Source organism: Rhamphochromis longiceps, linkage group LG20, assembly GCF_057381845.1.
Source record: "Rhamphochromis longiceps isolate RC_006_pf linkage group LG20, R_longiceps_female_GT1.1, whole genome shotgun sequence".
In the NCBI taxonomy this organism is placed as follows: Eukaryota; Metazoa; Chordata; class Actinopteri; order Cichliformes; family Cichlidae; genus Rhamphochromis; species Rhamphochromis longiceps.
In genome coordinates, this window is record NC_140576.1 from 5,865,446 (window position 1) to 5,888,081 (window position 22,636).

The following is a 22,636-nucleotide window of genomic DNA, read 5'->3' on the forward strand; positions in this document are numbered from 1 at the left end:
TGGTTTTCATCTTGGAGGCCACAATAGAATGTGTGTATATGTTCTTGCTTAAGAGGCTGTGCAGGTTTTATTAAACAGATGTGTATGTTCCACTGGACTCTTCTCGGTTGATGGGATTTAAACATGACAGAGAGTGAAGGAGTTCTAAAGCAAGTGAGTATCATTAAGCTTAATTTGAGACAGGAAGTGGTTGAAGCCATTTCCCTGCTGTCTTTGAAAAACCTCCTGCGTTCTAATGAGGAAAAAACAACTGTTAGTCATCCCCTGCTAAAAAGCAGGGAGCTAAGTCTCATTGCTTTATGACAACCAGAATCTGAGACCTTTGTAACTTTTACCTGTATTTTATTCATGCTTTTATGTCACATCAAAACCTCAGCTGCCATGAAACTGAGTGGAACCAAAGGTACAGAGCCTACAAGGTTCAGTTATACCTGTTGTATTGTGAGAAAATGCTGCGTGTCCATCCCAGTATTACTTCCACTGTAAACAGCAGATCTTTGTTGACTAATTGATGTCTCATCTTCTTCTTTCATCTATGAAAAGTGTGCAACAAAGGCACGCCGAATAATGTCAGCTGCGTTGTCGCACATGTCGCGTATGTATGAAATCCTCAGGTCCCAAATTGAGCCTTAAGTCCTATGGTTATATCCCACGTTGTTATTATTCAAAAGAGGTTTTATTTATACTCCTTTTCTTTATCCACGTTGTATTTTGGCTCAGTCATGCTCTAATTTAGATCATGTTTTTTAGGCGGTTTTAGGACATAACAGGCCTTTGTCTTCTGTCCTTCATAATGAGCATTGTAATACAATAAGTGGCAGATATTTACTGACGTTTCCAGCTTATTACAAAGTAGCGGGAGTACTTTACTGTCAGCCGCTGTTAGGCATGAAATCAGTCAGTGTGTGTACCTTGCTTAGGGTGTCTGAAACGGAACAACCTGCTTTTAATAAACATAAAGTCATTTTCCTTGTTTCTTTTATTGATGTCTGAAGTGGAGAGTTTGCATACTTCAAAATCTAAGTGCTGGGTTTTTCCATCAGACTACCCATATGGGTATAATTTTCACATTTCTAACAGAGCCTTATAAAATTAAAACAAAAAAACAAAAACCAGCCTAACCCACTTATTGCTTCTCTATGGAATTTTCAACTCTATCACCGCTCTGGAAAAGTGTGAAAGTTCAGGTTTTCATTTGATCTATTTTCCAAGCAGAAAATCTGATATTTAATTTGTTATTTAATTTGTTATGAGGTCAAACAAAAAAAGTTGTCCAGATGAACAGGTTCTACTTTCTGCATCACACCAAAATCTATCAGTTCCTGTTATTCATCAGCCTGTGGGATCACCTACAGTCACATGACTGATTGAATTTCATACATCTATTCATGCATGCAGTTAAATGAAATGTAATTGTTTCATTTGTGAATACAGATTTCTATAAACTGGTTGAAACTGTGCAGCATTAAGCTTAACCAAACACAACCTGTAATGGTGTATCTGAACTGCACGAGCTTCATGGACTCTTTTTCTTCAGAGTTTCTTGCTCACATCAGGTCAGTATTGCTTTATATTTAGGAAGCTTGCCAAAAGGAGTTCTGTTTAAAGGTATATTGGGATGAACAAACACCCTAGGCAAGCTCTTCAATAAAACACCATTGTTCTTGTGCAATGCAAGCCTTTATCAGAGTGTTAGGTTTATTTTCTAGTGTTGTTCCACTAATAAAAGTTAGGTTGGAAACCTCCACTTGTTATGTTCCACCAAGTGGAATCTGAAACTTAGATGAGATGCTGGCAACCACATCTGTCAAAGCTGAATAAAAGAGTAGCAAAAAAAATAACAAAAACAAAAAAAGGAACTTAAAAAAGTTCTTAAGCTCCATTCATTTTCTATTTGCATTCTTTTGACATTTGTATGTTTACATGAACAATTTTACTGACAATTTCCATCCTGTTATGTACAGTGTACCCATCTAATCATGGCGGCTTCCAGCATGTGCCATGTGACAAACATCAAGTCATCTCAGCCTGGTTTCTTACATATGAAAGTGAGTTCACTGTACTCAAACGGCCTCCAGTCACCGATGTTACGTTCCCCCCGGGGGGGGGGGGGGGGGGGGGGGGGGGGGGGGGTCTAGGCGGTGAGGGGGAAGTAACAAAAAGTGACCGGGTCAGAAAAAGGAGTCAAGGAGGCAAAAGGGTTAAATTAAAGTGCTTTATTAAAGTTTCTATTAATACTAACTAAAAGAGACGGACAAGCCGCTATCACCATTTAAGAAACAAACAACTCTCAGGCGTTGGTCAATAAAGCACAAAGTAAGACAAAAAGAGGAGCTCACTAGCTGAAAACCACCAAAAACACACACACAGCTCACTAGCTGCAAACACCACAAACATTCAGCTCACTAGCTGTAACCGCACTCTGGCACTCTGGCCCAGAGCTCACCTTTCCCTGGGCTTAAATCTCCTTAACTACTGACGAGAGTCAGCTGCACAAAAGGGAAAGGTGACACCTCAGGCAGAAGAGGTAGTGGGACACGCCCACACAGGCACCTTCAGGAGGAGGCCCTGCTAGGGCCGTAACACCGATTCCCAAATAAATAGAGCACCTTCAGGATGTGAAATAGGAGATTCACATTATGAATGTGCAGCCGAGAGATCTATACCATTTTATCATGTCAACATGGATGTGAAGGTCTGAAGGCAAAAGGGGATCCAACCTGGTATAAGCAAGGTATATGTATGTGTGTTGGGTGAGTAAAAAACAAAGAGAATATATTTTATGTTAGTGTGTGTGTGTGTGTGTGTGTGTGTGTGTGTGTGTGTGTGTGTGTGTGTGTGTGTGTGTGTGTGTGTGTGTGTGTGTGTGTAAGCATGTTCCTGAAACTGTTTTATGGATAACTTTCCCAGATTTCCAAATACAGGTGTTTTTTGCAGAAACTAAAATTTGAATTGTGTCTCCTCATTAAACTCCTCACTAAAACTTAGAAACTACTTAAATGCAAAAAAGGTAAATATGCAATATTCACTGCCTGAAAAAGAAACGCATGCCTGAACCGTGTCTTTCTAATCATTTACAGCACTAGTATAGTATTAGAGACACAGATCAAACAGAGGGATTGTCATTTATCTTGTTCTCCTTGTTTTTTTTCTCTTGTCTTTATTCATTTTCAAATGAATGCAAGTACAATGTACAGCAAGGATACAGCACTAAGCAGTGGAAAGCAGCAGAGCAGAAGAGATGAAGCTGCAGAGGAGGAGGAGGAGGAGAAGAAGGAGAACTCTGTACAGAAGGACAAGGTTAGGTTTAAGGGTCTGCCAGAGGTCATTCAATCAGACTTTGGCACCAGGTGTCTCAGCCACAGTCGAGGGTCTGCGATTATTCACAGTCTGGTTATTACAGTCTGGTCATTGTCACATGTCCGTGAGTGGGCCTTTTCTGGACAGAGAGAGGTAAGTCAGACCATGCTGGTCGATCCAGTGAAGGATGGTGAGAAGGACTTCAGCTGGGTATGCTTGATGTTGCAGCTAAGCTGGCTTCTTTTAGGTAACAGGTGCCCCCTAGTGTACATCAAGCCCATTTCCATTAACTACTATACATCTTCACGATCCACTAAACAGCACCAAATATACAGTACAAGGTATGCGTGGTTGCATTATTCTTTTTTCCACCTTTCAGTTTGACACCCACATCCATGACTAAGCATCACTTTGGAACCAAAATAAGGAACACAAAAGGAGTTACACTAGACACGTGAACATAGACGGTATAGTTTAGTGTCTGAAAGCCTGTTAATTTCCTCATAAACCTTGAGTGGCAGCTTTTGACATTTCTTTTATCAATTGTTTGAATTTTCTGCTGCATGTATTGGTCTATATATAAAATATGAGTTCTGAAAAAGATACAGAAGTTATATATTGTTTTTAACGCTAAAGACAGTATACTTAAAGGGAAACCATGTCATACCAAAAAATGTGTGCATTTGACCTTCTGACACTTTGTAATTAAAAGTTGCTCATATAAAGTTATTTCATACAAAACCAGGGTTTGTACAGTTTGACTGCTACCTCAGTTGGCACGTTACATCTCTACAGCATCCTTCTAACATCCATGTACCAAATCACACACAACTAAAAGTCCAAAGATGCGTCTCCTACTGTGTATCTTATTTCTAACATGGTACTTTACACGAAAGAGCGTCGGCAGAGCTCTGATGCATAATGCCATTTCAGCTTGGTTGCAGAACGTAAGCTCACATTATGTGGGCCACATTATGTTCATTCACTGGCAAATAAGTAGAAAACGGCTAGGTTAGGACCAGATGAACATCACCAGCGGTTTGAGAAGAGATGAGAATGTAAGAGGGCTGCAACAGAATAATCGAGTGTGCTGTCATAACTGAGTGTACTGTGTACTTGACATTTCCCACTTTTTTTCCACCCTCGCCAACACGCATCATTTCTCTTCAAGATTTTAGATTATTAACAATTCAGTCTCTGCAGCTTTGTAATTTCTCAGGGTGTTCCCGTCGTTGACAGAATCATCGCTCCTTATGATGAGTTAATATCCACTGAAGTCATTTACAGTCCATTCATCCAAAAGAAATCATCATCATGCAAAAGTTATCTCAGACACTACTTTTACTGATGCAGGAGCCCGTTCTGTGACTTGAACAAGGAATGTAAGCCTACTCTATGTACTTACTTACTTACTACACACACAACGGCCAATGAGGATTTAAATCCAGGTGAGTTCTGAGCGCGTATCTAAAGGCTGGGAGAGGAGAGAGACTGGGCTCATTCTGAAACATCAGCATGCTCAGAAACTACATTGCCACTGTTTGAATAAATACAACAGGTACACTGTGTATCAACAGCTCCTAATGTCAAGACATAAATGCAGATATGCATACTTACCACCCACACGTCGAGGTGAGATATGTTTAAAGGAAGTCAAATATTACTAGATAGCTAACACTCGAATAAACGCCTCCAGAGGACCGCAGTCGTCTCTAATCAGTGCATTTTCATCATTCAGTGCGATGGGATGATATTTGTTTATTTGACTAGCTATGAAAACTAAACAGTTTTCACTAAACCCTGCGATTGACTGGATGCTTTAACAGTACTGGAGCTACATGTACTAGATTCTATTACTCAGTGACACAATGTGAACACATTTTTTTTTTTTTTAGCACACAGCAGGAATTACATGATGAGAGTATAAGCCACTCATATCTAAATAAAACCCTTTCCCAATGAATTCCCTGTGTTCTCTGTTTTTGTTTAGAAATACCAAAGCGAGTGATTTGAACATATAGACCCTGAGATTTTTTGCAGGGAATTTACTTGAATTATGTCTGAAATTTTTCCACATGTTTGGAATTCTTGTGGCATGTTATCAACCATGTAAAATTAATAAATGTTTTTTTTTTTCTTTTTCTCTTACTTGTGAAGCCTGACTGCAAAAAAAAGTCACTCTGTTGAACATGATGACGATTTCTATAATGAAACGTTCAAATACAAATTAAATCGTTTGAAGAGTCCTGTTTCAGGTTTGTGTGTGAACTTGTATAAGAGGCTCTGGCAGAGCGCCTCAGGCAGTAGTCCTTAATCGACTGGGATGGTGGGCGGCAATTTCAAGTCGGGCACTGACGCTTCTTGTCCAAAGGGGGGCACTCTCGTCTCAGGAAATCAGGACTGCAGCAAAGAAAGGAGACGTGGATGTTAAATCCCTTAACCTCAAAAGAGTTTAGAGGATGTAAAAATCTCATCCATTGTTGCATGGCGTCAAGATGCCAGCTGTACCTCTGATGCACCGTGTCGGTCCTCAGTGGATGATTCTGTTTCCCTGACAACAACTGCCTTAGTCACCTGCATGTCTGGATGCTGCTGCTTGGCCTCCTGTATGGCAATAGCCAGAGCCTGAAAGGAAAGAGTGAAGTGTGTGTCCTGAATGAAATGAATTGCTTAAACCCCTCCACCCAAGTACCTTATGGAACTTTTCTGTATCTTACAAAAGCAGAACACAGGTTCAGATACCAATTTGTGTCTGTGAAGGTTCTCAGTAATCCAGGTCATCGTAGTCAAAGGAGCTTGCAAAGAAAAGCGTAAGGACAGTCCAGACGCTTTTCTTTGCAAGCTCCTTTGAATACTGATTTGTGCTCGCAAAGGGAGCTGGAATTACAATTCATTTTAAAAATTGGTCTTTAGATACCCAAATGCTCATTTTATATTTTATCTAGTCAGTAAATGTATTTGCCCACTTAAAGAATCTAACATTTTAGCCTTAGGCTTTGTGAGTTCTTATATAAAAATCAGCTAAAAAGTTGATTTGCTGTAATAAAATCACAAAACACACTTAAAAACTGTCTAGCAACTCAGAAGGGCCCGTCTTTAACCAAAAAGCTTTTATAGCTGATGAACAATGAGGGATGCATACACTATGAAAACGTAGCCAGGAAGTTAGCTACTCCTCTGCTTCAGTCATGTACAAATTGATTAGTCTCTTGCACTGTTCTCAGGCGAGCTAATCACACCACTTTAATATAAAGACTGAACCGTACTGGGGTGCCAAGGTAACAAAGCTCATTTGTCAATTTCTGCTCACCTGTTCCTGGTCTACATCATCGTCTCCTGTGATTATGATCCTCTTCTCGATCCTGGTCTCTGAGTATCCTCCTTTCACTGTCTGCAGCATACAGACAACAGCTTTTCTTTTAACAGCCTTAACATTTAAAGGAGATGAGCGGCACTAAATTATAAATTAAATGTGCACTTTGTGAGTTTTACTTGAGCTTCTCTACCTTTGTAACATGAGTGGTAGCTGAGGTAACATTTTCAGAGACGAGGATGGGAGAGCCTGATGTCTCTCTGCCAAGACTGCCTTTGTGCACCTGAGGAGGCATGAGGCAAATATTACAAAGACACATGAACCATATTTTATGACATTCAGTCAGATGTGTGTTCCTGAATTCGTGTCTTTGGGCTTTGTAAGTAGGTTTGAACCCTGGAGAACAAGAAGGAGTGTGCTGCAGATTGAGTTAAAATTGGAGAGGTCCCCCTGTCTGTACTCACAGGAGAAACGCTCTGTCTTGTAGAGTAAGAAACTTCACTTAGTCCAGTGATGCCGTGATCCTGAAACAGACAGATTGATTGGATTATGTCCAGATATTTTACAGGTCTACCTTTCTGTACATTTTTAGCAGTGAAATATGAAGTTAACCTGATCCGTGAACTCCACGATGGTCGTGGTGACCTCTGACCCATTGGGTTGAGTCTCCGTCCTGATGTCCGTCTTTCTGACTGTTGGCGTGGGCCTGATATCGCTGCCCTCCCTGCTCAGTGGTGTGGCGGCAGAGACACGACTGCCTTCTCTGTGTGACTGATCTCGGTCCACTGATGAAGACACGGGGACTGATCTCTTTGGTTTTTTGGGAACTACAGGCTTAAGAGAAGGAATGTTTATATTATTAAGAGTGTGTATAGTTCGTAGTGTTGTTCTGAGACTCTGTGCAGAAACGGAGGTTTTTAAAAGGCTTGAAAGCCCCCTGTTTGCGAAAAGGAACATAATTTAATCAGAACAGAAAGCAAAAGACAACCTGAGAGTCTGAAGTTTGGAAGCTTAAGAGATATCTTACTTTAGTAAAAAGTTAAACATAAAAAACGAGGAAAAGAACAAAGTGGGTTTTCTTTCGTTTACCTTCTTTAAAACTTCAAACTAAAAGCACATCCCTTTCCTGCATATTTCATGACAGTCACTTCATCTGCTCATTTGTGGATTTTAGTGCATTAGAGGTGTCAGAAGCTTGAATACTTTTAGCCGCCCAGCTTTTTTACAACTCAAATCATGAACCCATAATTTTCTGTTTTGTTACATTCCCTCTGACCACCCACTGGCACAGGCAAACCACAGCCTTGTGAATAAACTTGCATGAATTCACCCACAACTACCTTGTCATCACACTTTGTTGGGAAACTTGGGAAAGACGCAGAGCATGGATGTGGTTGGTGTTATGGGAAAAGTGCTGGGGAGGAGAGGAATTCAGCTCTTTTCTTCCTGTTATTTCCATTGCATTCACGCTTGGCTTTATTTATTTCTCAAGTGCCCGGTTACAAACATGCAGAGAGATAAAACTGTGGAGTAATGATTTCATGCTACTTGCTTTCAGATCAAATTAACACCCATTCTTTCCTGCACTGGCATCTGAATTTAAAAAGGAGCCAAGATGCATATTTTCAGGTGCCTAAAAATAGCGCAGTGTGAAAACAAAACAAACCAAAGAAGTAGACACTTCTCAGTGGTTCTACACAGCTGATCTGAAAACTTTGATCTACCTGGACATCGGACCGTTTGACTTCTGGTCGGACTTCTTCAGCCTGGATTTGTTTGGCTGGAGGACTGCTGCTGGTTCTTCTGGACAGAGGAGCCGATACTAAGGGAGGAGGTGGCTCAGAGGGTTGCTGCTGTTGCTGCTGGAGCATGTCGATGCCAAAGCGCAGACCCCCATCAGGTGACAGATCCCTCTCTCCCAGCTCCGACATACCCCTGGAGAACTCTTCCATGCCTGTGTACAGGTCCGTGAGGACGGTGAAATCTACTTCAGCTTCCAGGCTGGATGTAGAGCTGACTGTGATGCTGGAACATTTTCGTTCAATGCCCAGGTGGGTTTCCTTCAAGTACAGGATCTCGTGGTCCTGATCATCCTCTGATACGGAGCCCAGGCGCCTCTCCCATGGTTCCCTCTATAGAGGAGACAGATGATAATTCGATGTGGTTTATCTCCTGCACTTTTAGACAATGTACAGCATGTAAAGTACATACATTAGCTTCTCTACTCTGATCTCTGATCACAATTAAACATGGAAACATGCTTATTGAACATTTAACAGCGGCACAAAATATTAGATATCAGATTTAGGCATGATGTCGAGCTGGCACTTTAAAATATTCAGTTTCCCCGTTTGATTAAATATGAATTTATGGGCTGTGCTTTTGTGCGTTTATCTCCACGCTTTGGATACAAAAACAAACACGCCTCAAAGAGCAGCTTGAATAAAATCTGTCAAATATCTAATTGTAGTTTATTTACTCTTTTCCCAAGGTGTGACTACATAATAAATATGAGAGGAGCCGAGGGATGACTCACTGAAGCTTCACTGAGAGGCTCCTCATGGATAGCAGGGGTGGGAGGTGTCTCCTATGGAAAAGGCAAACAAACAAAGAGCAAACAACGATATGAAAGCATGCGTGAATTCACCGAAATGCAGCCAGAAGTTATACCGTCTCCCTATAGCTAATGTGTGTAAGCATATCCAAAAATAAAAGTTAGAAAAAGTTTTCTTTGAAACTGCTTTGACGTCGAGTTCTGCTTTTTGCACATGATGAAAGAATTGATATCTGGAGAGCCCGAGTTTGCAGTGTTCTTCCTTCACCGCTATTAAGCATGTCGCTTTAGCACTGTTGAGTTCTTATCTGTAAGCAAACATGTCTAAGTCATTCATAAACTTTGGGGCTTTTCCTAAACCTGCACGATAAACACACAATGTGAGAGATCCCCCAAACTCCAAAGCCTTTAAGCTGCAGTCAAAAGCATGCAAACTGGGTATATTTCACAGGCTGACATCATTAAAAATGACTGCAAGTGCAATGGTAATGCCATGCACTGAAAGGTTTGATTTTTCAAAATTCCCTTTCAGGGAAAAGGTATTCATATTTTTAAATGCGGCATATGAAAGCCTGAACCCTGAAGAGGTTTGGCAGCTCTGCAGCCAGTGATTACATCTAATCGTCTTTTTCATTTTTCTGCTTTGCTGCAGAGGTGCCAAGGTAGAACATTTGGTTCAAATGGCCTCCTCAGCCATTTACACAAAGGATTCAAATTATGTAGAAAAAGAGGTTTCAAAGAAAAAAATGGTGGAAAAAGGTCTTGCGCTCCTTGCAACAGCAGTCACCCTCGCTCTGAGTGTTGGAAGGAGAGACCAGGTATTAACGTGACAAGTTAAGGTGGGATAGAAGGGACGCCTGAAGCTTAAGCAATGGGAAGTTTGCTTAAAGGCCCACAGCGTTCTGAAATGGCCAAGCAGATGTCAAGATTTGCGGAGGGGAAGAAGGGAAAGCAAAATGCCCCCTAGGCCATGGACGTGAACTGAGTCGGTCAATGAGGCGATGCGAAGGAACGTGAACTTTTGCTTTCTCATACACAGCCACATGAATTCTGAAGTTTATGCGTGTGTGTGATTTTTTATTTTTTTTGGAAGGTTTGTTTTTAGATGGCAAAAACAATTTGCACCACATCGCCTGAAGCTCATGCAATGCTTTACTTTCCGATGACTGACAAACAGGTTGGGGGGGGAAGGGGGGCAGATGGTTTACCGCTTGCTTCCTCTTGGCTGTTTCTTGGTTGGGCGTCCTGTGGTGGATGTGGCTGTTGTCCATGTTGCTCAGTCTGTCTCGGGACCACTGTGTTTTCAGGGGGAGAGTGCGTGGGGGAGCTGCTGGAAATTTGGCGCTAAACTCTGAGGTGATTTGAGAATTTTCTTCAAATGCAACGCCTCCTCTCGTCCACTGGCCTGCAGAGTCCCTGCAGTCCCTGAGCTCCTGTTGTCCGAAAAACTCATTCCTAATCTGCTGATGTGTTTGACTTTGCTGCTGATACAACGCTGTAGATTCACCCTGGTATTTGGTGTCCATTGTGTTTTCCTTGACAACATCTGTGGCAGACAGTGGTACAGCATTATCATCCAGTCTCCTTCCTGACTCACAGGAAGATTTTGTCATCTGTACATCCCCGGCAGCACCAAAGACGCCTCTGTCAGGCTGGCTGTGCGTTTGAGGGTTTAAATCTTTGTTCTCTTTATTTATAGACTTCTTTGATCTCTGCGGCTTGAGAGGAACTATTTTTGTTACTTCTGTGTGTGAGTTCCCCGTTTTGTTGCAATCCTTTTCTCCCACAGGGCTTGGGTCTTTTATTTTCCAAGCCTCACTGTGTCTTGAAGCACTGCCCTTTGGGACAGAATCCCAAGCCACTGGAGTTTCAAAGTTCTTGGGCCTCTCTCGATGCTCAAAGTGGCCATGTCTTAAATCCTTCTTCAGTTCTCTTGCCTGTTTCTCAGGTGGAGACTCATATCCATTTTCCTGAATGGCTCTCCGAATTTGAACAGATTCATGATGCCCATTAGCTGCTACTGTACCAGCCATGGGGTTCATATCTCTTAGTCCTGCTGCAATAAACTCAGTTTCCCGCTTTGGAGATGTTCCATGTCGACTTCTTCCAGAGTCTGGGCGTGTCTGGCAATTGTTCATATTCGCTTCAGTCCAAGATGTCACTGCAAATGTGTCTCTACCCTCTGAAGAGGTCTTACTCTTTTCCACGTAAGAGTAAGAGTCCAGTGTTCCTTCATAAGCATCCTGCTTGTCAATCAATTTGGCGTCAGTGGTCGCCTATGTTAACATAGAGTAGACAGTTTCATTAGCCTAACTAGATAAACGGCTCTTCCATTCATTACTGTTACCCCACATTGCTATTGTAAAGAAGAATTGTAAAAAAAAACACACACACACACACACACACACACACACACACACAAAAAAAAAAAATCCCAAAGAAAAACAACTGGGGGGTATCACTGTGTAAATTTTAAAGCATTTTTAGGTTTTTTTTTCTGTGAATTGGTTTAATGGAATCCAAATTTTGGCATACTCTGTGAAGATATATATATGTTGGCCTAGGACCAATACAACCTGTTTAGAAAATGGTAATATATATATTTCAACAATGATAGTATGTGCCATAACTTGGAAACAGAATGTCATTCTTACTGGTTTCCGCTCCGGAGTCCCTCCAGGAGGAGTAGCTGAAGAGATGCGTTTCTCTCTCTGGGCCATTTTGCTGTTAGGCTGCCTCAAAGCCCTCTTCAGCTCGTTGATGCTGGCCTGGTGCTTTTGTATAACGTCTTCTGGTTTGTCCAAGAACTGCTACTCACACAGTGAAAGGAAAAACAGAAAAAAAAAAAAGACAGCATAAATAGAAAGCTTCTAAGTCTATTTCTGGTTCACAGCACAATGAAGTCGATTTGGATTTAACTGGAAAATGAACAATCGTAACCAAGCTCTGTCTGATCAGGTAGGTAGCATGACGGATTGTTTTCTTTATGAAGTAAAAACTGTACCACGTGGATGGCCAATAAAGGCTTTAGATATGACCAGAAAATGTACAAAGCGCATAAAAGATTATGTGCTCTGTAGGAAAATATATCTGTTTTCAGGAGCTCCACTGCTGACTCCTGTTTTCAAACTGCGAGTGGTACAGTTATGAATACAAAAAACAAAACAAACAAACACTGAACACCTGATGAGAGTCACACACGTCTCATGCCAAAAAGAGATGACAAGCTGTACCTCCTGTTTAGGCCGAAGGGTGACCAGTTCCTTGTCCGACAGATGAGGTGGGGCAAGCGACATGAAGTGAAAGGTTTTTTTTCGAGCAAAGCAGAAGGGTTAGGAGTTTGGGGTGGTGGAGGTGGGGAAAGAGAGCAGATGCGTGCAGAGACAAAGAGGTAAAATGCTGCAGGTGAGTCAAAAAAGGCAGGCAGCCAGACTGACAAACAGAAACAGTTGACACCACTGAGGCTTTGGACTGTGATTGTTAAGCCACTTAATGTTCTGCCAAGAAGAGAGGGACAATCCATTTCAGTCTCAGCCAACTGGTAATTAATGAAGACATTTATTGACTGAACTTAAGGGTTTGGAGGAGGATTATTCCCATACTTCTTGATCCAAAGATTTGATGGGAAGGCATTACAAAACCACAAACAAAGAGTCCATTAAGCCACTAATGTGATGCCAATATTTCCTGCAGTAGTCAAGAAAACAGCACCACAACTACCTGCACAGGACTTTTACAAAACAAATAAGAGCATAGAGAAAGATGGTTTTTAAATAAATATATTTCTAAATTAAACAAAGATGTAGATTTTGGGGCAGTTTAATTGGTGGATCGGTAGATTTGCAAAGTGGGGAAACACCGATTCACTGAATCGTCTACAGTGCCTAAAGGCCATCTGTTTATCCTGCTGGTGACAAACAATCCCTCTAATGTCATACGGGGACACTGTTGCAGAGGCATGCTGGTGAAACTGTGCTGCAAGTCGAGAAAAATAAGTCAGTTCTTCAATAGACGTCTTACTCTTTTTAGCATCAAAATGCTTATTACAGTTGAATCATTCTTTCCAGTGAAACAACTATTTCCAGCAGGAAAATACGAAATAAAACAAAAAGCTTGATTAAATCTATATATAATATTTCTCGTCTTTTCTTGAAAATCAATTCATGCATTTTCCACGGATTATACCTAGCGAAATCCTGGAAACCATGAAATCAAAAGAAATAACATTTCTTTTACAGACAAACAACACAGGCATAAGACAGGTCGTGCTTAACAAACACAGTGCACGAGCACATGACCTTGAACGACCAAAAAAAAAGCACGTATACAGACACCAAAGTCCAATACCAAAATACCTCTGGCTTTGAGTCTACAGGCGAGCCTGCTTCCTCACCCTGAAGGAAAGCACAAGGCACAGGACAGAAATGTAAGAAGAGGTTAGCTAAGATTGTTAAGTTTACGGTGATACAAAGAGAATGTTACTGGTTAAAGGCAGGGTGCTCGGTTAGAGACGTTTTATGTACTACAAAGAGGTCGAGTTAGATTTGAGGAGATGATTTAAGAAAAATGATGAGAAAAGAAGGTGCATACTGAGAAGTCTCATAACCGGAAGAGCGGGAATCAGGTTAATTAAGCCAAGGAGAGAAAAATAGGAAAGGTGATTACATTCTTAAATAAAAAAGGAACGAGGAAAGAGAAGATGAGTTAATGTGAGATATTTTTCAGTTGTGATGCACAGTGTGCTGTTTACCTTTCCCAATGAATCAGATTAATTGCTTTTTGTTTATTTCTCTGCAGTGTCCTCAAAACTGCGATGTAGCTTTTACATTTACAGCATCCTATTTAACAGATGTGTTGATTTCATTTGCACTGCTGATTGATCGGTTGTGGCTAAATAGAAACTCTCTTCTTCTTAACAATGACATGTAATTTGTTTGTACAGCTTTGAACTATGAAAATCAGAGCATGAATGAAGTCGGATTTCTGTGCATTTCAAGTCTGTCCTCTCATCTGGTACCTTCAGCTCCAAAGTCTTGGTCGGTGGTGAGATATTGGCACCCAGTGTCGGCTTCTGATCGTCTTCCTGATCTGTGTAGTGGTCCTGATCTTGGTCTTGATAATGATATTGATCGTGGTCCAGGTCTAGGCTGCCCTCTTGGTCCAGATCTTCTCTAGACATGAACTGTGTGCGCTCACTGGAGCTTCGTTGGGACAGCTGGTCCATACTGTCACCAAGAGCCGAGGCTGGTTGAAAGCAAGTGGAGGGTAACCATAAAACACCAGGAGTTTTTAGGTTAAGCTTTTGAATGCGCTGCGCATAAAATGATATCTAAATCTAATGTTAATTCTTGTTTTTGACAAGGAACGTCTGGCCCCTTTCACTTTGAGGGCTGCAACACAAAATCAACAAACATTCTTGCTGAAATATTTTTACTCTGTGGAGAGAACAAACTGCCTCACGGCAAATGTCCATACCGACAGTGAAAGAGTCTGGGTTCTTACCTCCGTCAATGCTTCGAGGCAGCAGGTACCTCTTGCTAACAGAACGATCGAACTGTGGAGCGGGCCTGTCAATCAGAGCGCTAGCCTGTCTGGTCTGGGCTTGGGTCCGCCCGCTGTAGCGGAACTTGGAGCCAATCACCAGGAAGCCCTTGGGAGGTGGCTCTGGGGAAACCAACCTGCAGGAAGGTTCAGTTCACTTAAAAATGAATATATGTGGCACATATTCGATAGGGCTTTGCGGAACCATTATTTATTGATTTCTCTGGAAATTTACTGGAATTAACTAAAGAATCTCCTGCCTCCACCTGTGTCTTGCTACCCAATTAGCACTCTGTGCTTTATTTAGTCCTGCCCTTCTCTCAGTCTTTTATCAGTTTGTCTGACTGACATCCAGTCTGACCTCGTTGTGTTTCCCGTTTTCCCAACATTCGTATGTTTTCATGAGTTTTCATGATTTCATCAAAGCCCACCTGTGTTTCATTAACAGCATGTCTAAAGTCTTTAAATCATAACTTTTGACTCTCATAACAGTTTCTCTTCATCTAAGCTAATCATATCCTGTCTGATGAGTTTACCTATACTTATCATGGGCATTTTTGTTGTGGTAATTTTGGACTTTCTAGTGATTTCTTTAAAGTGTTCTGTTTCTAGGATGGAATGATTGCACTGGATACATCTTTAACCCTTTAACACTAAGTGTATTATGAGTTACAATGTTACATGAATCTTAATGAATTTCTGAGACCTCTACGTCATCAGTCTTTTTTTTTTCCTGAAAAACCTGAAATTGCAGACTAAATTTAAGCAATAGATTGTAAAAGAAAATACTGGTTGTAGAAAAAAGCAATGCAAATTAATGCAGAAACTCAATGCAAATTGATACATATTTTTTTAAATCAGAAAGTTAAAAAAAAAATAGAATTTTCCAGCAATTATTTTATAGTTCAGATTTTAAAAACCTAGAATTAGGTGCACAAGTCTGAAATTGCTTTGGATTTTATCTAATCCAAACAGGCTCAAAAGTATACATAAATCCACACAAATATTTGATTAAATGTTTCTCAGCAAGTTGTACCTCAACCAGATGATTTTGGTAGCCATCAACAAGTTTCTGACATAATCCAGGCTGGATATCTGACCTTGGCACAGTTGATAGAATTCACGTAAATTGGTTGGTTTCCTGACACAGACATGGCCTTTAAGCATAGTGCACAAATCATCAATAGGATTGAGGTAAGGTCTTTATGAAGGCCATTCCAGAAGCATGATGGACCATTTCTAAACAATTGCAGATTTCAGGATCTTCCATTTAGACACTTGCACGTGCGTACAAGTTATTGAGATGTGTCCCCCACTTTGCATGCGAGATCTGGAAGAAGACCCAAACTGCCACCCTCAGATGAGAGGAAATTGGTTAGGATGTTCAGAAACTACCAAAGCTCAAGCTTGCCATGAACTGGATACCACTGTAACGCCACCATCACTGTCCACAGTTTTTCATCTCTATGGACTGAGAGGGTGGTGACAAAGAGAGACGCTCCAGCTCCTAAATTGACAACAAAAACTCAACAGAAATTTGCAGCTGCCCACATGGACAAATGCCTTCTTTTTATGGTCAGACAAGGATTGAACTATCTGGCCAAAATGACAAGACATATCTTTGGAGGAGTAAAGGTGAGGCTTGCAAATCTGAGAACACTGCACCAGCTGTTAAGCATGGTGGCAGTAGCATCATGCTCTGGGGCTGTTTTGCCACCAGTGGTAATGGTATGTGGTACAAAGTGAATGTCAAAAATGAAGAAGGAGGATTACCTCCAAAGTTTTCAACTTAATCTCAACAGCTAGATGATCAAAACTTGGAAAAAAACAAGAAAATGATCCCAAACTAGTTTTGGAACTGATAAAGTAGGCTAACATTAAACCTCTGGAATCCCCTTTCCAATGCACTGACCACAACCATATTATAAAGTTGTTTACTACTCTCGCTCTGTGTGTGTGTGTGTGTGTGTGTGTGTGTGTGTGTGTGTGTGTGTGTGTGTGTGTGTGTGCCTGGACACCAACCAGTGTAAATGAACTCTACCAGTTCTGCCATGAACAGTGCTCAGTATTCCGCCAGAGTTATACAAGAAGATGTTGATGGCTACCAAAAGCATCTGGTTTAGGTGCTGCTTGCTAAGAGACATTTAACCAATTATCTATATATTTGAGCCTGCATGTATACTTTTAATCCTATCTGGATTAGAGAAAATCTAAAATAAATGTAAACCTGGGAACCAAATACTTGGTTTTTTTTTTTTATTTCATTTTATTCATTTAAGATATATGCTGTTCTTGAAAAAAGAACAGTTCATTAAAAGGTCAAAATTACCATGAAATTAATGCCCATCATGAGTGCATTTAAAATTATGACCACAACTGTACCATGCAGACAAGAAAGCTCTCTCTTCTATCATATATTTGCTGACTCTAGGAACTAACAAAGTTTTAAAAAAATCAGTGTAAACCCTTAAAAATATCCAATTTTTCAGTACAAATCCTACAAATAAGGTCCGTGTTCACACTGTATGACCTATATCAAATTACTTTCCTATGATTCATTTTGATGTATTTGCTGCAAGACTTGTTTTCTTCTTCCTACCTCCAAACCATCAAAGAAATTTTCCAAACTTTTTTGAGAGCATTTTTTTTTATCACTCATCTACAGACTCTTTAAGAAAACTGTTACAATCAATAGTTAGAAAATCAACACTTTAGGGATACTCTAGGTCTACTGTGCCAAGGTTCATGCAGGTCAGAGTGAGCACAGTGCAGAAAACGTGCTGTTTGTATCTGTGAGCATTAAGGCCTACCTGAAGAAGGTGTGGTGCTCAATGCAGACCTTCCACAATCGCTTCGAGGCCCGATGGTTGGGCAGCTTGAAGCCTATGGTGCTCTCAAACTGTTCATACTGAGTGATGAGGGACATGAGTGGAGGTGGTGAAAGGAGGAGGCGGCGGGGAGGTGAAGAAGAAAAAGAGAGTGAGGGAAGCAAGTGAAGTGGAAGATGGAGGGAGGGCGGCAGGGTGAAATGTGTTTACTCTGCAGCAATGGAAAAATCAGTGTTTTCTGTTTACTCGCCTTGTGTCTCCTGCTACCATGACGGGTAGATTTTCCATCTCTAACCAACCTATAAATTAGTTGTTCATGCACTCAGTCCATCAGACATTCAGTTGTGTGAACAGGGAGGAAAATGCTTTCAGATCAATAGGTTATTAGCAATATAACAGGTCCTTAAACATTGGGAGGAGTCCATTCACAAAAGGAAGCACTTTAGTTCCACACAAAAACACTATGGGGACAGATAAGAATAAAAGTGGTTTTAAACCACAATGATGACCCTCCAGGCAAATTTAAAGTGACAGCTGACTTAAGAGGATACATCTGCAGAACAAAGTGTATGCACAGAATGGACTTGGTATTCACTATGAAGATGTCAAAGTCAGTTTAACTGTGGATATAAAGCACTGCAGATACCCTCAAGGCCAAAGAATGAAGGGGAATCATAATAACTTTAGGGAGTTGAAAAACCAGAGCGAGCATAACGTGACTGCTACACTTGTAAGTAAAATCCTTTATGAAAATGCAAATCCTCCCGACTGGCTAATCACACTCGAAAGTCGAGAAAGAGAGAAGGACAAGAATAAAAACATGACCTATCAGCCAAATCTTTAAGAACGGCATCTCTAAAGTCTATAAATAATGCCTGATAAAATACTCTCTGCAGTTGTCACATGGTGTGCAGCAAGATACATCTCAGAAGTAACACTTTTATCAAACCATGAAATGACTATTTGCGCTGCTTTGGACGAGTCAAGAAAGGCGGTGATATAATTTTAACAACTGTGAAACCATGAAATAGAAATGTGAAGCTAGCTCTTTACCAAACGACTCTTTATTTCACTCGCCTCAGTTCTGGCAAAGTGACAAGGAGCTGCTCTGGTGGGGTTGTGCATGCAGTACTTGTGAACTCCAGCTCTTCCAAGCAAAATACTAAAGAACAGATAACAAAACGTTTTTTATTAACCTCTCCAGGGCGGATCTTGATGTAAAAGTTGCTTCTCTTATAGGAGATTTTCAGGATTTTTGGCCAGGCGAACCGATTGATCCTGAGGCGGTCACGGTAGATGAGCAGACCGTTGGCACTGACACCGAGCATTATGTCGATTCCCTCTGAATCCTATTAAACAAATTCACAGAGTATCAAAGAGCCAGAAGAAGAGGTACTGACAGATAAAAAAAGACTGAGAAACAATAAAGAGAGCATCCCTGTACCTTAGCGTGGTGCAGGTCAACTCCATACATCGAGAGCTTCTTGGCATTTTCTAGAAAGTTCATCTCTGCTTCTGCTGGACTCATTCCCCTACAGTGCAAATGCCACAACCGATCCTTCACTTCTTATTATTCATATTAATTCCTCAGATCGCAAACAAGAGCATTGAGTTTACTAATGAAGTCATATTTTCTATGACCTGTAGTTATGGTGTAGTTCCATCACTCTCTCCTCAAGCTCGCGCGTCTGGTTGGGGGCAAAGTGGAAATCGCTGACGTAGTCTGGACCATGTTCCTCGGGCTCATAGTCTCCCAGTTCCGCCTGGACTGTGTAGGAGCCCAGAAGGGCGTGCGTGACAAATGAGCATGGGAGACGACCAGACAGGATGTCATCCCTCAGCTGCAGGCACAAATAGTACCTAAAAAAAACAGAGGCAGAGATGCTGGTAATACTTCTCTTCAAGATCTAAGTGTCAGCCTAACTGGAACATCTGAAGGAATCGAGTACTGTAATGAGTCTCAGCCTCAATTCTTTGATAGCAGGCTACTATAGTCCTATTAAACAATTTAGGTCAAAGGTTCAAGAGAAGTTAACAATGACCAGAACACTATTTTTTGAGTGCAGTGGTTGATATAGTTGATGGTTGATTTGACAAGCAAGCTTAACAGAAGCAGTCAGACCTACCTGGTAATGTCTTCAATGAGCACAGATGGGTCTGGAGGGTAGAACTTGACAGCAAACCCGAAATTCCAGGGACCAACTGTGGACGAAGCCCCAGCAAAGGTTGTTTAGTGAAGGATTTCTGTGCCTCTGCTGTTTTTTGCGAGGACTTGTTCGACTGTGTGTGCGTGTGCATGTGTGTGCATATGTGTGCATGTGTGTACAGTATGCGTGCATCTGCTGCACTTACTCCGGATTTGCTTCTTAATCTCTTTAGAGGGATCCAGCCAATTCTGATAAAGAAAGAAAGAGACAATCCCCTTTGAGAAATTCCATCTCCATATTCATGTTTAAGAGCCCTTTAAAGAACTGGACCTCGCTGATTGCTCTCCCTTTTATAACTCTGTTCCCTTGTTGGATTCAACTGTATTCATGAAACTCGAAGGCTTCTATAAACACAGAAAGCATTAATATTAAGGCTGATAAATGCCAGTTGAATTCAGTTCTGTCTGCTTAATGCCACTAGAGCTTTCATGGTGGACTGCAGACCCTCTGCACTATTTTTCAAAGGCCATACTATCTAATCACATTCTAAAATATTAAAGGCCATGTGTGCCACTTTCAGGCTGTAAGTGGTTAAGCAAAGTTAAAAGGGCAGCCAGAGGTTCACTGCTTTATAACACCTGGAAAAACCATTGAAGCAGGAGTTAAATGGACTAAAGGACTGGCTGACATTTCTTCTGAAGTCAGTGACAAAAACCCAAACAAAACAGTAAATACTCCATAAAAAGCAACCACAAAAAAAACACTTGAAAACTATCCACAAAAAAGCCCAAATTAAACCCCCAAATTAACGGTCACTGTGGTAATGAAAATGTAATTAAATGACATTAAAGCTCAGTATAATAGCTTGACAATAGCAGAAGACTGTGGAGAAACCAGAAATGGGGGGGTTTCTATTTAAAGTTAGTCTTTCTATCAAAAATCACCAGCTCAAACTTTAGGAAATAAAGTGTGTAATAAACACCCAGTGTACACGTGCATGTGTGTGTGTATGAAGTCTGCATTTCATTTAACTGCAGCTGCATCTGGCGATCATTACAGAGTTTCAGTTACACATGTAAAACTGTAAAAGTGAATAAATAAACGCACAAGTAAGATGTCCTGCTGTGCCCATCTATGCATATCTGTGTGGGTGGGTGTGTGTTTGTGTGTCTGACCTTGGTGTTGTCTGTGTCCTGGAAAGTCAAGCCAAAGTAGTCCCTCTCCAGCAGGTTCAGATGGCCACACACCATGTCCAACAGAGTCTGGCCCTTGGCAAATTTCTGTTGCGCGCGCGCGCGCACACACACACACACACACACACACACACACACACACACACACACACACACACACACACACACACACACAGTAAGTGGGACAGCATAAAGGTGCAGGCCCAAGTTGTATGAGCAGCAAATACTGCAAAAGACAAAAGGAAGAGGATAAATGGTAAATGGCCTGTATTTGTATAGCGCCTTACTAGTCCCTAAAGACCCCAAAGCGCTTTACACAACCAGTCATGCACCCATTCACACACACATTTACACGTGTGTGTGTGTAAAAACAAACAAACAAACACACAAAAGTGTAAAAACACTGTTTTTTTTAAAGATGTGGAAGACTAAGGTGGCATCTGCTGGTTAGAGTTTGAAGAGACAGCTGAACTGGAGGACAAAATTAGATATATGTTTTGCGAGTGTGTTGTGAGTTGCCCAATGTGAGCAATTTGGGGAGCAGACATGTCAGCCATCTCTTGAATATAACAGAACTTGTGGTGCTTAAGGAGCCAAAAAAGTCACAAAAACTAAGTATCAGTATTTCTTTCCAGAAATCATGACCTGGTTACTCTGCAGCCAAAAGCTCCAAAACTGGTGCACCCACGCGCAAACAATATAGACAGATAAATGGCACTACAGGCCAGAGTAAAACACATAAATGTTACTTTGGATCCCATATCATTTGCACATGTTACTGATATGATTGCATCAGGAATCCTTTACTGCACAGCCCAACTTGTTCTCCAATCAATATCTAAACTACGATTCAGAAAGTGTAAGCAAAATGTACAATCTGTAAAACTGTAATGAGACATTTGTGATTCTAAAAAAGATAAGCACTTGAGAATCTGTTAAAAGTAGATATCATTTAATGCAACATCTTTGTCCTTGTTTCATTACACTAAGGAGTCACTTTGGTCAGCCTTGTGTGTTTTTAAAGTGCTATATAAATAAACGATGATGATGATAATGATAAGGAGTCTGAATTATCAGTGACATAAAATCCACCCCAACTGTGGTCTGAGAGACTCTCCCTGCCTGTCCTCCCCTCTGCTGAGTGGGAGGAGCTCCTGTATAGTCTTTATGCCTTTATAAGGGAAGGAAGAGCGTTTCACATCAGTGGCGTTACACCAGACCACACCTATTTTCTATCCAGCCCTTCGGGGCTGAAATCAGGGCCTCTGCGGGTTGCACAGACGGCCTTGGCAAAAACGCCTTTTTCACACACATGCACGGACATGTGCACACATACACACACTAACGAATGCACAAACACACACCAGCTTCATCTCCTAGGGAAACCTGGCTCCTAAAGCAACCAAGCAGCTGTTACCATGGAAACAGAAGTAATAGCGCGGGTGCCCTCACACGTTCTCTATCTCTGGTTACTACAAGGCCACCACGAACCTTAGCTCGGCTCTTGTGAAAAAAACTGGCAGTGCCATCAGGCCAACTTTTAAAAAATTAAGAAGGGGAATGAATTAACCATTGGAAGCTAATCTGCCTCTCTGCCAGTCAAATAAATAATAATTTAGATCTTGCTGCACTGAGGCTGCCATGGCTGAAGCAGAAAGAATAATGCTGATTGTAGCACCAAGGATTGACGTACACACGATGTAGTTTATTCTGGTCTTGGCAACCCGTAAGAACTGCTCACGGACAAACAATAAACAAAA

General features: G+C 41.2%; 1 protein-coding gene across 4 annotated transcripts in view; it reads right to left on the reverse strand.

Annotated features, from left to right (window-relative positions):
• Positions 1-3,138: 3,138 nt before the first annotated feature.
• The window catches only part of LOC146644771 (band 4.1-like protein 1), a 53,378-nt gene continuing 33,880 nt past the window's right edge, over positions 3,139-22,636 (reverse strand). Inside the window, exons 4-24 of one of the 4 annotated variants that reach the window (XM_085394078.1) lie at positions 20,859-20,963; positions 19,889-19,931; positions 19,663-19,738; positions 19,178-19,396; positions 18,981-19,068; positions 18,733-18,885; positions 17,519-17,616; positions 14,670-14,845; positions 14,185-14,411; positions 13,523-13,561; positions 12,401-12,430; positions 11,822-11,977; positions 10,376-11,443; positions 9,150-9,200; positions 8,338-8,745; positions 7,226-7,447; positions 7,078-7,137; positions 6,807-6,896; positions 6,611-6,691; positions 5,809-5,925; positions 3,139-5,700 (exon numbers count right to left, since the gene is read on the reverse strand). In XM_085394078.1, the coding sequence (XP_085250204.1) occupies positions 5,695-5,700; positions 5,809-5,925; positions 6,611-6,691; positions 6,807-6,896; positions 7,078-7,137; positions 7,226-7,447; positions 8,338-8,745; positions 9,150-9,200; positions 10,376-11,443; positions 11,822-11,977; positions 12,401-12,430; positions 13,523-13,561; positions 14,185-14,411; positions 14,670-14,845; positions 17,519-17,616; positions 18,733-18,885; positions 18,981-19,068; positions 19,178-19,396; positions 19,663-19,738; positions 19,889-19,931; positions 20,859-20,963 (3,513 nt within the window). In that variant the 3' untranslated portion in view covers positions 3,139-5,694. The remainder of the gene's footprint in view (positions 5,701-5,808; positions 5,926-6,610; positions 6,692-6,806; positions 6,897-7,077; positions 7,138-7,225; positions 7,448-8,337; positions 8,746-9,149; positions 9,201-10,375; positions 11,444-11,821; positions 11,978-12,400; positions 12,431-13,522; positions 13,562-14,184; positions 14,412-14,669; positions 14,846-17,518; positions 17,617-18,732; positions 18,886-18,980; positions 19,069-19,177; positions 19,397-19,662; positions 19,739-19,888; positions 19,932-20,858; positions 20,964-22,636) is intronic. The other 3 variants (XM_085394079.1, XM_085394081.1, XM_085394080.1) reach the window with 3 other exon arrangements.